General features: G+C 34.6%; 1 protein-coding gene across 9 annotated transcripts in view; it reads right to left on the minus strand.

Moving 5' to 3' along the window:
* ASPH (aspartate beta-hydroxylase) overlaps nucleotides 1-14,984 on the minus strand; it is a 114,526-nt gene that overhangs the window by 88,917 nt on the left and 10,625 nt on the right. For 3 of the 9 annotated variants that reach the window (XM_077185947.1, XM_077185942.1, XM_077185939.1), the window contains exons 2-4: nucleotides 8,686-8,835; nucleotides 7,902-7,946; nucleotides 6,572-6,640 (exon numbers count right to left, since the gene is read on the minus strand). In XM_077185947.1, the coding sequence (XP_077042062.1) occupies nucleotides 6,572-6,640; nucleotides 7,902-7,946; nucleotides 8,686-8,835 (264 nt within the window). Of the gene's footprint in view, nucleotides 1-122; nucleotides 879-6,571; nucleotides 6,641-7,901; nucleotides 7,947-8,685; nucleotides 8,836-11,824; nucleotides 12,095-14,984 lie in introns of those variants that run through there. The other 6 variants (XM_077185950.1, XM_054635601.2, XM_077185963.1 and 3 more) reach the window with 5 other exon arrangements.

The raw sequence follows: 14,984 nt of genomic DNA on the forward strand, positions 1-14,984 counted from the left end.
GTGTAGCTTCTGAATACATGATGTTAGCCAACTTAGAAATAAATGTTCCTGTAGAATTTTCAAGCACTTATAAATTAGTGCTTTTCTTTGAACAAGTAAAATGAACCTATCTGAGAAACCAGTGGATCACAAAATAAATTATTTATTAAAATGATATTTCACAAGAGAATTATCATTGTCATGACTATATTAAGGATTAACATAAAAATATGTATTTACAAAATGCAGTCATGCTAGAATACTTTATCATCAAGGCTATTACAAAATGCTTCAGTTAATGTTTGCTAAAAAGACAAATGTTATAGTGTTAACAGTAGAGATTATTACACTTAAGCTTTGTAAGTTTTGTGCACAAAATGCACAAAATGAAGCACATACAGAAACCAACTACACAACCACAGATACACGTTTTATTCTACATATATTTACACACCTGCATAATACTCGCCATCCTGTCACAAAAATGGAAAAATTATTGAAAGGCTTTCAACTACTGAAACAGCATTGCATGGCTAACTTCAGTTCAATCTTTAGAGTGTCCATTTGGGAGGTTCCCCTCAATGCCATAAATTCTTGCTATATTAAGGTTGATGATTTCATGGACATTTTCGAAAGCCAATCAAATTAGTCTTTCAGTCACTGGTTCTGTAAATCCAAAATAACACAAGTCTTTTTTCCCTGAACCCCTTCATTCTGTGACGTACCATCAACATCATCTGCAGCTTCGCTCTCTTCTTCTTCTAGTATTTCAAAAGGAGTCAATACATCATAGAGAAATGAGAGAAAGCCATAAAACCAATCAGAGCTTTCCTCTGCTAAAATATTAAGGACTTCCTCAAGGGAATCAATATTTTCATTACTGCCATCTTTGGTCAGGCCTATACAAGAATAGAGGAAAGAGAGAGAGAGGGAAGGGGGAAAAAAGAGACAGCAGTTAGGTGGAAAGAGGAAACTGTAAAAGGAGGATCTGTGAAAGACATCTCTTGTCATAGACAGAAGTCTTTACAGGAATGCTAACTCGGAAATAGAAGGATGTTAAGAAAGTTGAATCTTTCCAATACAGACTATAATTTGGGCAATAAACATGCAAAATATTATGCCAGAATCTTACTAAAAAAAAAAAAAGGAGAAAAAAAAGCAGTAGCTTTGCTTTCCTTTCTTCCTAGTCCTAAAACTAAATCCATTTATATTTAGGTTTTCTACCCCAGTTTAGACAGTTTTTTATCAGTAATCTTTTACTACTTTAAAATCACTAAATTTGTTTTCTTTATTTTTTAAACCATTATGTTCAATTTTGAGAGCTAGCAACTGATGGCCGAGAATAACATTTAAAAGCAAAGAGTATATAAACAAACTCATCACAGGCACACTGTTAAGGATAACATTCTTATCCATGCAGAATTTTGATTTTGCTTAGAAGTGAGGACTCTAATTGCTGGATTTGAAGTTTGTTTGCTTTGCATTTTTTTAACATGTTTCTCAACCAATTTTTTCTATAATAGATTTCTATAGGATGCACATGATCCTCAGGAATTATTTCCGCACCTGAAGATATACAGAACACCAGATAAAAATGAGTAGGTAGCCAATACAGGGTATAAGTTTTGTTATATAGAAAATCTAAAGCAAGGTAAAGAGCTGAGGTAGAGAAGGCCAGAAGAGCAAAGAGTGAGCTCATCACTGCTAAAGAGACCCTAATATTGGAAGTTACTATTTTATGTTACAAGACCTACTGATCTAAATGGCATTTGAAAAGTGCAAATAAGCCATGGCTAATGCTTTTTCCCCCTCCTGCTTTGCGGGAGGTCTTGCCTACATTTGTTTGGGTTTTTAAAATTAAAATCACTGTTTTACAATTGTTACTAAATAACATTTCAAATTTTCCATTCTAGGAAAAGCACAATAAAATGACCAGACAACAACACACAATTACTGGTACGCTTTAAAGCTTCAGAGGGAGGGATTTCCCCCACTTCTAACCAGAACAAATTTTCATTTGTTTTGAAAAGACGAGCAGAAAAGTGAGCTAAAGGTGAAGATAGATTATTGAAACGTAAAATTAAGTGAACGTGTTGCACATGCAGATTACAAAGCAATATTAGATGCAGGTTAATGAAACATTCAAGATAGAGAAGTTCATGGCAGAGACATTTAACACATTTCAACACATTTTTCTTACAGCACATAGTGAAATTATCAATGATAATTCTGAAGAAACTTCCAAGTCCATGATATTCCACATCCTTGCACCTGGATGTCCAGAACCTCTACTTGAGTGACCAGTCATTCTCTTTAACTTTTCACTGGATAGCCCAAAGGTTTAAAAATGACAGATTGAATCCAGGAGGCAATCAAGGTATTATAAATATCCCTCTCCAACTTCTTCCATGGCTTAGTTCTATAAAAATTAAATTTTATAAACAACTTTATGCACAGTACTCAATTATTCTAATTTGTTTTCAAAATTTGGATAATACAAGATATAAAGACATAAACTGAAGTAAGGATATTTATTGAAGAATAAAATCTCAATATAAGAATGGAAACTTGAATCTAAAAGTCCTAAAAGTACAATCTAAGTTATAAATGCAGAATTAATACTTCTGTCATTCTAGTCTGTCAGAATCTCATATAAAAGCAAAATGGGGAAAAAAAACAGAAAAAAAATCCAACAAAAGAAAAAGAACAACACACTACTCCCAAAAGATCTCAAGAAGTCATTTTTGTACACATGTACAGAATCATACAGATGCCCCTGTTATTACATAAAGAATAAGACTTTTGGGCAATTACTTTTATAAAACAGAGTACAGCAGCATATTTTTTTTGAAAATACTAGGACTCCAAAGGGAACCACAGAAATTGGAAGAATATGTCTTACAGTCTTTGTCAAAAAAAAAAAAACACAATCAACAAAACCTAAATCTTTTCTCTACAATTCTTTGCAAAAATTATCCAAGATGAAGATAATGGCCTTTGAATTTAACAAAATAAACCCAAGAACAAAACCAAAAAAACCCTCATGCAACACTTCAGCCTGAGTTAAAGAAAAAAACCACAGGATTTCATATGTTTATCTTGCTTTCTAACAAAGAGTACAGAAAAACTGCCAACTCATTAATAATCTGCTCTTCATCTTCATTCACCCCCATAATCAAGAAGAACTGCTTTTCAAAGGAAAAACTGATAAGCTCACAGAAGCATCGTAACAAGTACCTGAAAATGGTGACCAAAGCAGAGCAACCATACCCTACTAAAGCAGGGACTCAAAAGATATAGCTACTTTATCTCAACAGAAGTCTTAACACGACAGCTTAAATCCAAGCGAATGAAGGAGTCAAAATATTTGTCCATTCAAGTAGTTACCACAAGCAGTAGGGCACAGGACTTCCCTACATGCATTTAACAAGACAAAGCTTTTCTTCTCCTGTAAATATCTCTTCTTATGAAAACGAGCACAAGCCAACCTTTAATATTTGAAAGTGCTACAGTAGAACACAAGAAAAATAGGAAAGAGCATGAAACTTATCCTAAACAGCTGAACTGTGCAAAAGCATTCTTTTAACACCTATTATCTCACTACAGATTTTTTGAACGTGCAATCTCAGCATGACTGCCTGCAAACATATTTTCCTTCTGTAGATGAACCAGAGGAAAAGAAGATTTCTTACTTGAATTTTACTGCTTATTACCATTTGACTGCTGACACACGAGGATGAAGTTTTGCCGTTTTTTGCATAGCTGGACTACTCTGAACTAAATGCACAAGAACAATAAAGGGATTGTTTTCTGTAGCTGTAGTTCCAAAACTGTACTAACTACTGCAACCATTTAAGGAGAATTTCTAAGGATATTGTTGCTTGTTAAAAGGGACAGAAGTACAAGAAACACCTTGGCTCCAAAGTAACTATTACAACAGACATCGGTACCCCTATACATGCCACTTTTTTGGTAATACCACTAAAGCCACTGCTTCACTGTACTGATGTAAAGCAAGGTCAGATGTGTAGCACTCCCTCTAAGAATAACACCCTTCCAAGAACAATTAGAGTGAAGTGGACAAAAACTGGGAAGTCAACCAACTTGGGGCTGGTTGACTGGAGGGGTGCAGGTGGTTTGGGGTTTTTTTGGTTTTTTTTAATTCTCTTACACGGGGAGTAGGGGAAGACGGGAAGAACAGACTTCTCGCAAATCCTTTTGAAAATTACACAAATCCCTCAAGAGAACCTAATCATGAAACCCACTTTGATTCCAACAAATAAAAAAGAAAAGATCCTATCATACCTTATACAAACAAGAAATAAAATAATAAATTTTAATTATTCTATTTAGATATGGCAAAGTAGTACAGAAAATTATTAAAACCATTATTTGAAATACAAAATAAACTCATGCTGATAGAAGCACTTCTCAAAATGTAAATTAAATTAATTTAAACTTAAAATATATTTACAATTAATATGAAATTCAATCTTGAAATTTGTAAGGAAAACTAAAAGTTATGGAAGTGGACAACATTAAACCACTGTACATATCACAACTTCAATACACAATACGAGTGCTGTAATAGCTAAAGAACAGAGGAGGAAAAAAGCATATGAATTCCTATCATTAAACACCAAACTGCAGTAACTCCTTTTGTACCAGAGAAACCACTTGCTGTTGTGGCATTCTGACCCAGAAAAAAAATCCAGAAAGTAATAAGCCTTCCTAACAAAATCCTCACAAATAAAAGGAGCTCTGCACTCAATATTCAGAAAGTAGGCTTACTATTCAGTTTCCTTTACTACAATGACTTAATTCTGGAAGATAAATTCCTTAAGAGGGAATCCAGTCTTCCAGTTTCTGCATCAATGAAATAATTTCAGTCTGCATTGTGGTGCTCATTTTTTATTTCATATTTAATTTTAAAGGTAAACAAGCACTGTAACTTACAGGGAAGTTCAGTTAATAATATAACATGCCTGCTATTGGAAGAAATAAATATATTCATAATTTTTTCAGTGTCACAAAACTTAAAAATATATAATTTCTTTTATACTGCAAAAATTATTCTCAAATTTAAATCAAAATAAATTGTATTGCTAAGCAACTTGTCAAAAATAATAAAAATAAATTTTATATGTGACCTTCTAAGGTCACACTTGAAGTACAAGGTTTGAATGCATGATAAGACAAGCTTAGAATAGAAACACTTTCATGTACTGGCAGAACTCCCAGCTATATCAGGCTGCATAAAACAGAAATGGAACAAAGCAGCAGAATGTTTCTGCCTGTATACCACTGTCAAGAAAAGGCTATCCAGTTGCTATACACTATGTAATAGACAAAGAAAAATTAGGATTATAATTATCCCAAGTATTATCTTAGTCACCAATTATAATTAACACCCAATCTGTAGCTCTGTAGCCATTCAGAGTGCTGGAGATTCTTTGGAGTGACTCTCACATTCACACCACTGCGAACTGATTCAGTTGATTACATGGGTTTTCTATAAACCGTGAAGGGATTAAACAAATGAACACACATCCTTCCAAAGACTTGCTTATTTCTCCAGATAAAAGTAGGAAAAATAAAATTATGCCAAGGTGATTTTTACGGAGTATGAATTTGAAATAGCAAACCATAACATCCTAAACTACTGCCAACTTTGACTAGTTTGATACATTCCATTTTGTCCTCTGCCCAAGTGTTAGTTACTATGCTGGGGGGTTCGTTGCTTTGTTCATTTGTTTAATTCTACAGGTTTGTGTGCTCAGCAGAGGTTTAAATTTGAACAAACCAACTAAAGAAAATATAAAGAAAAGTAAACTTAACTAAAATTTCTACCATCAGGTATGCAAGAAGTATCTATCCAAGGCTTGACTGAGACTGAAAAAGGCAGTGCTTTAAAAGAGTAAGTAAACAACAATACCATAAAGAATGTCAAGAAATTGAAATTTCCCTTTGAAGATACACAGTCAGCAGAAAGACATCTCACAACTTACAAAGAACAGAAGCCTAAACCCAGTGTTTCAATGCCAGATAAGAAAAATTACTGTCATGTATTGTTTCTGAAGGGCAAAAAAATGAACAGACTTGTGAAGAATTCAGAATAGAGGAAAGACAACACAAAAATACACTACACAAATAGTCGTCTAAGAAGAACAAAGGCACGTTTAAAGTAATTTTAAAATGGACCTGGCTTAACACGTTAACATAAACAATGTTTTCACTCTAGAAGCATCTTAGGTCCTGCATCTGATAAATTTATTGATAATCACAACCACCTTTCAACATTCAATAGAGTAGCATCAACCACCAAATTTCAAAAACATTCTGTAAGATTAAATGCTTTCCACTAACATTGCTACATTAGAAGAAAAAGAACAGGAATTGCTGTGAGGTACACACCCAATCCTACAGCTTGCATTAAGGAAAAAACCCATCACAATGAAATCAATTTAAGTTTTCAAACTAGGAAAAAACAAACAAACAAACCAGAAATATTGTTTTGACTTAAAAATAAAAAAGTGAAACAAGAACATGCCAACTAAATTATATACATTGCTCCCCCTTTATTTGTACTTGCCTAGCAATACTTTAGCATCTTCCACATCAAAATCTCCATCTCCATCAGCATCATATATCCCAAGCTTTCCTAGAAGTGCAAAGAGAGGAAGAAAAGACAATTAGGGATTTGGCCATTTGTGCCCAGCACAGTTTTCAATGTGTGATAGTTTACTGTCAATGCTAGGTTGTGACCATCTGTTTTTAACAATCTAGCTGTAATATTCTTAACCACATTTTAAATTTCTGGGAAATACTACAAATATTTCAAATTTCTTTCTGTACTTCCTGCACTTGAGATCAAACACATATTTGTCTTTTTCCTGCATTGATTTTGCAGCCAGTAGATTTAAAGCAAGTCTGTGATATATATTTGACATTAACATGCTTTGCTCAGAATAAAATTTAAGTTCACAAGAAACATTCAACATGTTTGAGGGAAAATAATAAAACAAAAATTTGTAAAATAATGGTCATTTGTTTTCTGATTGCATGCTTCCTGCAATTCTAAATTCATGGGAAAAATATAGCTATATAGGGATGTAGTTTTTGGAGCCAAGTTTATAGAAAGTAAGCAGCCTACTTCCCAGACAAAGGAAAACCATTCACAAATTCTACCAACAATTGTATAACTTTCCATGCAGACAAAATAAGATGTTTATCCTTTCATGTTAGACTAATAAAACGGTTTTCTCACTTTTTGTTTTTGAAACTGCAGCTCTATCAGCCCTAAGTATATGCAAAAGAAAAACTCAGTTTCTATTAAAAGAGAATTTTCAGCATAGAAGCATGGTGTCCAAGATTTGAAGTATCCTGGGACCACCAAACTAGTAGAAAGTTATCTAATTATAGGCTTGATAAAATTCAGACACAACTTTTAACAGGATCAAACTCTGCAGAGCTTGCAGAACTTTGTGTCCTTATAGTCTGACAGTTTACTACACTTGTCTTTCTCTAAATGAAGGTAGAACTTTCTTGCTATCAAAATAAATGAAATTGAGTTCTTAATATGGTACTTAGAAAATCAGAAATCAGTTTTGTGGAAGAAAAAATTTAGACTTGGGTCTAGAATAGAAAAATATGTTCATCACCATTGTATGGAAGCAATCCATTAGAAAGGAGCCATATCTGTTTATGGATAAACCAGCAGACTGGTGCAAAAATATAACTCCCTAGAAATAAGAATTATATCATCTTCAAAACCATGAAGAATGAGACAGACGAGAAATAGCTGAGCTTCATGTCACTGCAGAAGAAGAGTAATTCTTAAAAAAAAATTAAAACCATAATAAAGTAAACCAAAACTTTCAGCCAAGGCACTGTAAAGCAAGCTTACTTCTCTAATATCCTACCTTGTAGGACCTCTGACAAGTTATAACGGAAATCCTTTGCTTTGGCTGCATGCATGGTAAAAATACAAAAAACATTATTTGCATCACTAGACCCAGTTAAGTTTCAAACCAGAAGATTTTTTTCTGAAAAAAAATCAGTCCAAATCAAAAAAAAAAAGCATGTACCAACAGATGTGTAAATTTTGTAAAGCCACCAGGTGCAAAAGTACATGTTGAATCCTACAACATCAGGGAAAACAGATGTACCTATGGACATACATCTTGAAATTTGAGATATTACTTTATAACCTTAAATATTATATTAATAGTACTGTCTTAAAATTGTCTCATTGAGATAGAATTATCACTGCTATAAGCTTAAAACTGAGGTCATTCAACATCTCACTCATGAGAGGATGACTGATCAGTTGTCCCGACCCTACAGGCATCACAGTCCATTGGAGCAGAGCTAACATTAACTGCCTACTTTCAACCACTGCTGTGAGTTTCTGAGAGCTTAAATTCAAATATTTAAGCATATTTAGCTGACCTCTCAAATTAACTGCAGTATACATGTTACAAAGACATCCTACAGGATGTTCATACCCTTTTATGAAAACCCCATTTTAACATTATAATAGTGCTCAGCATTAAAACATACATTTTGAACTACACTGCCTATTCTTATCATGTAGATAATTTGCAAACACTACAGTAAACATATCATCTATCTAAAAATATAAAATGGCATTCATTTAATGCATATTAACATTATTAGAAAAATCTTAAGATTTAGAACTCTTACCTAGAACTTCTTCATAATCTACAAGTTCAAACCAGACAACTGCTACTGATGTCCAAACTCCCAGCAAAGCAATTACCATAAACCAGGTGAAAAATGAGCTTCCAGAGAGGCCTTCTTTCTTTCCATTCTTGCCTCCTCCATGCTTAGTCTCTGTTAAAATAAAACAAGAAGAAAAAATGGATGTGAGAGTTAGAAAATTATTATTGAAGATACAATTATAAAGATTACACAGAATACAAAACATTTCAATTACAATGGTGGGTTTTGTTGTTGTTGTGAAGTTTTTTGGTTGGTTGGGTTTTTTAAAACTTTACCACCTTTATTTGCTCTCCATTTCACTGTGAATTACTGTGAGAAGCTTGATGATTATCTAAGCAAAAGCCTCAAACCAACCAAACACCAAAAGCCCTGATCTAATTTGTCTTACAAGTTAGCTGAAAATTCCGCCTTGCTCCCCTTTGATGTCTATTTACACAGAGCTTCACATTTTTGAGATGCTTCGCATTTGTTCCCCGGCAGTTCCCAGACTGCCACCAGAGGCCAGTATGGCCAGCAGAAAAGCTTTGCAAGAGAAGCATTTCTCCTAAATCGAGCTTCAAAACTAGTCAAAATAGCTCACAGAACCAACGTGACAATTCAAATAGCCTAAGAAAACTCTAAAACCTGAACTATATTAAAGGTAAGACTTCAAATTCAGGACACTTTGCCAACTAAAACCATCCTCCCTGATGCTTAGTACTAAGCAAATTCGCTCCATGCTATACAACTCTAGAATTTCAGTCCTATGGAACATACAAGTAAAAGGATGACACAAAGACATAACACAAATCATGATTTCACTTATAAACTGCACATATGGAAAGCAGACATATATAAAAAATACACATAACTATAAATAAATGACTGCAAAAGACTTTGACCCAGCATATGTGTAGCAAGTTTCAAATGGGCATCATCACCACAGAAGACATAAATTGCTTAGTCTGTTGTTTTAGGATTGCTTTAGTGAAAGAGGGATATGCATATACATATATAAAAGTAAATCAATATGTACACAAAATGCTGCCTGCCTGTGGCCTTCTCCAAAGCTCAAGGTCTGCTCTTCTGCCCCGACTTTACTACTGAAAAGGTGGCACTTGGCTGCAGTTTCAAGTCCATTCATCTATTCCACTGCATTCCATTCTAAAAACCAACTTTTGCCTGCTCAGCCACATGCAGGCCCAGTTATTCAAGAAAAACTATTTCTTACATGATGTAAAGAACGTTGCAAGAAGCTTTGTCACGAATATTGTGATAAGCTAAGGAGTTATCTTTATACTAATTGAAAGTAATGTTAGATGTATTTATCAACACTGATCAAAGAAAAAGACAAAAAATGCTCTTAGAAGCTAAATATCAACACAATTGTTTTTTAAAATAAATTGGTGCATCTGAAAGATAAGTAATGAGGTGGGTGACTGACTTGTTTTTGTAACAGGAACTATATATAAGTAGTCTCTGACCCTGCTTGCCAGCAGGTTTACAGCTGTAATAAAATAGTCTTTTATTACATTCATTGTGCTTTATACAAAGTTCAGACCAACATAAAAACCACTGACCCACGCCAACTCTTATTCAGCTCAGCATTTTAATGAAAAAAAGAATTATTTTATTAACACTACTCCCTTCAAAGATCAAACACCAACTATTTAGTTTCTTTTCTATATTAAACATAAATGCCCAATAATATTCAGAGAGAAACTGAGGTAACTTAGCCTCGCATCAGGCATATATCATTTGCTACTGCACAGTCCTCTAATTACATATGTGCAGGGTCTATACACACAGCTCACTGTAACATTTCTCTTGTGGGAAATGTAGGGGTAGCCTGAAGGACAGACAAGCAGCCTCTGCATTCAGAAATATGCTCAACTGTATGAAAATTACTTACAGTACTCTTGAACTGGTAATGTTGATACTGAGAAATAAACTATTATGGTATGTAACAGCAGGGCTTCACTACACCTGTGTAGTAGGGCAGTCAATAAAAGCTTTGCATATATTTAAAATTAAATCCTTAGGTTAAAAACAGTTTAAATTATTCCAGATTGCAACTTGGTTCTAGAGCAAACAGGAAAGAGGATCTTACTGCATTTCACACTATTTGCCTTACTGTTTTACCATTTACTGCTATTTGCGTTCCCAGGAAGAAGCTTTACTTATCAGAAGAACAGAGAAATTAAAGAAAATACAACTTATTTAACTAATCAAGCAGAACTATTCATATTTTTTCCAGTATAAGAGATTGTTTCATGCAAATTCGTCAAAAATAGATTCTGCTATAAGAATGTAGTTCACAATAGTCACAAAGGCATATTTTTATTCTGGGGCTTTCTACCTTATAGCAAAATTATCTACCAAACTCTTGAATAACAACTCAAGCATGGCAGCTTGATCACGCAACACTTTTATATAAATGGAGGTTATGTAACAAAAAAATTTACCTATGATCTGCACAAATAATGCTACATGCAGGGTCAGAACAAAACACTGCAAGAACTGAAGCTGGCTCAGACCTCATTCCAAACAGTTAATTCTCAACTCAAGCCCTTTCCCTACACATGCTGCCAGCCATGCCAGAAGTAGGTCACTTGCCATATCTGGTAAGCCTGTGCTTACACCACCAGATGTCTTTATGCAGACATCAGAAAGTCTTAAAGCACGGTCTACCGCTCAACAGCAAATCTATAAAATCCTATACCTCACTCACCCCCCCAGTAAGTCACATCTAGCTAAAAATGTATGAAAACTTTTTACTTTAGCTTACCTTCAAGACATCTTACAATTTTACATTCTCTAAAGATAACTTAGAAGTCAAATATTTGAAGACAAAACAGTATGTCTTGTGTTAATTTATGCTCTATTAGGCAAAATATTATTTACAATTTACCACCAGCCATAAATTCATGGAATACCTCTAGTCCAGAGAACACGTAATCAAAGAGAACAGAGGCAGCCTGTAACACACACTAGACAGCAAACTGGCAAGAAAACATAGAACAGTAAGCCAGTTATTTTGCTGATCATAAAATCAGACATAACTGCTATCTGCAAGTATACATTTTCCATTTGCTCACAAAAAAAAAGGTTAGGATTATACCTGTGTCGTCAGCCATAACATTAGTGCTTGATTTCCACCAACAGAGCGAGTGTGTCAGTATATCCAAAAATTAATGCTGAAGGCAGAATAAGAAATATCCTCACTGTTATCCTCCTGTTTGCAACAGGAGCGAAAGGTTTCCTAAAGCCAGCTCAGCTGGAACCTGAAACTGGACCCAAGAGAAACCTCTCCTCCAAATCTATTTTTAGAGCAGTTATCCTCAGGAGCCAAACGCTTTTCAGAACTCATATGGCAATCTAGTTCTGACGACAATGAAATTCACTTACTCCTCCTAACAGAGCATCCTGGGTAGTTGATCCTTTCCCCTCCCCTTAATCCTCCAACATCAAAAACAACAGCAAATGAAACCAAGCACATTGTACTGTAGTACTTCTGCTGCAATTTATGCCCCAGTGCCTGATCTCTCAGGACATTAAATCCATTCGCATAAGCTGAAACACAAGTCTGGACACAAAGCTTGCCTGCTTGCATTTGTTACCTTGGCCCTCATCCAAGAAACTTTCTCCATGTTGGCATTCCCCTACCAGGCTCTGAGTATCCTGCAGAGACTGCTCATTTGAAACTTGCTAACTACTTTAAGAAAAAAAGAGACAACTACTTTCTACAATGTAGTTTTGAGTCTTCTAAAAGAATTACTTGAAACCAACCTCATGCATTCTTGCCAAGGAATTTTCATATCAGAAGTGTAACACATTGTATTTACTTCTCGCAAACCCTTTCCAGAAAGGGTTAACACTAAATTATCTCACTTACCCCTCCCTTAAATTCTGACAAAATGCATACTGCCTGTACAATTTAAAGCTAAAATAAATTAAATCACCAATACACCCTCTTTTTAAGGCCCAGAAAAAACAAAAACCAACTAATACACTTTTCAACATTTTTTTCCATATTCAATTTTATCAAACTATTATTTTCCCATTGCTTATCAAACAAAAGCCAGCTTCTTTTAGGTGGAAGTCAGAAAAAAACCCTAATTTCTCACTCACTGCAACCATAAAAAAAGCTTTGGGATCTACCTCTCTGCACTCCTATCCCCATGCTTCTTTAAATAACACAGCTACTAGGTAGAGAGAGTGAACAGAAGAATGCTACAACTACTTTGAAAAATAACACATATCTCCTGTGGTTTTAACATCCAGCAAATGCAATGCCCAAGAGTTCAAGGGAGAAAAACTGAGAAACAGCACTAGAGCTTTTCATATGGATGAAAAGACTTCTCATATGGATGAAAAGGAACTACAGGCAGTTGATTCTACAACAAGTGTATCTTTTAACTTTGAAAGATACACTGGTATCTTTTTATCTCACTAGTATCTCTTTAAAGTATCCACTATCCACTTGAATACATTAAATGGATCAGATGCTTTAAGAAAGACCTCCTGACTAGTACCTTTCGGTAACATACCTGATGCACAAGCAATTAAGAGCAGAACACAGAGAAATTTACACAGATTGAAAGTAACTGAACATGGAGAAATAAAAAAAAAAATTCAAATTAATTTTACACGCAATGATGTTTATTCTATTGTATATAAACCACATGAGAATAGGCAATCTAGAGCAAATTCACTTCAGCTGCACCTGCATTTGCAGACACCAGATCTTACGATAAGGGCACTGAAAAAGCATTTAAGTGATGCTGGGAACCTCGCCATCCACTGATAGGTATTTTGGGGGGATTGCTCTGAACCAGACCTTACCTGGCTGAATGCCCATAATGATTTCAGCACACCTTTTAGCACCTTTCACTCAGACCTAAGTGAGCAAATTCCATTCAGGGACAACAAGCACAAGGCTTATAAGGAAAGTGAGTTGAGAGAATCAAGAAATTAATTTCAAATGCACACTCCAAATCTGAACTAACACATACATGTTGACCTCTGGCTGAGTACCCAGAGTTTTATTCTTGTGCCCTTTAAAAATTAATTGATTGCAAGAAAGACAAACATCTTCCTTCCTGAGAGGGGAAGCTACAGCTAAAATGGGGAAACTCTTCAAAGTTATCAAAAGGAAAAAGGACCAAGAGATGGATGGATCAAGCTTAGCTCAAAATACCACACAATATCATTTTTGTTAGTTTTATAAAAGACAAAGGTTCAATTGAATATGTACCTACTTAGAATGCAATTTGACATTGAGACAGCAAAGTCAACAGTGTAAACTTCTTACAATGTCTCATCTCTACTGTGTTCAGATGCTGAGACTGCTGCTTCTTTTTGAAGTAATTGAAATTGCTTCCCTAACACTCAAAGTTATTGTTCTTCACCTGATTTAAGTGGTGAAGAATAATAACCACAACCAATATAACCATTCCAAAATTCAAAAACTATCTTCAAGTTAGTTGTGCTACAACTATGCAGCCTATGTATTTTAATTAATTTTACAGAAGCATAATTGACAATTCAGACTAGCAGCATTAGTTACACCTCTACGTCACTACCAAAGTGTAAGCAAAGAAATTTAGAGAGGAAAAATAGTCAATTATGAACAGAAAATGTCAGGCTTCAAATCATCAAGCTAAGCCTTTTCACAAAGGTGATTAGGAAGTTATATGGAAGAAATTATGATTTATCACTTGAAGATAAGGGTGCACAAAAGCAAGCAGTCACTAGAAACTAGAATACACACTAAAAGAAAAAGCAATAAAACACTACCCTCAAAGAAACAACTAAAAATCACATTTCAGAAGTAAAAGCTATCAATCAGCTAGATTAAAGGGAGACTTTAGAACACATGCTTTTAAAAACAAAATGCAGTGTGATAAAAAGCAGATACAGGAGAGAATTAAGAGGCTAAAATAAGGTACAAGAGAACCATCTTATCACCAAAAGAGCAGAACTAGTAGCAGTGCAAAAACAAAAAACAACCTCTATTTTACAAGCACGGCCTACTACTGCTTGAAATTTTTGCCAAATTATCTTGTCCAATATGATTAATGATAAAGCAACTGCTGCAAGCCCCATCCACTAATAAATCTTCAGATCTAAACTGCAGATCTGCAGATTTTAAACTGATTTTACACAGAGGGGTTTATTGGATTGGGTCTGTAACCAGTATTTTGACTGAAGTGTCTCAGGAAATTGAGAGCTTTCTCTGTTGATTTTCCCCTATTTTCCCCTTTATATTAAAATACAAG

The sequence above is a fragment of the Agelaius phoeniceus genome, chromosome 1 (genome assembly GCF_051311805.1).
Source record: "Agelaius phoeniceus isolate bAgePho1 chromosome 1, bAgePho1.hap1, whole genome shotgun sequence".
NCBI classification, from domain to species: Eukaryota; Metazoa; Chordata; class Aves; order Passeriformes; family Icteridae; genus Agelaius; species Agelaius phoeniceus.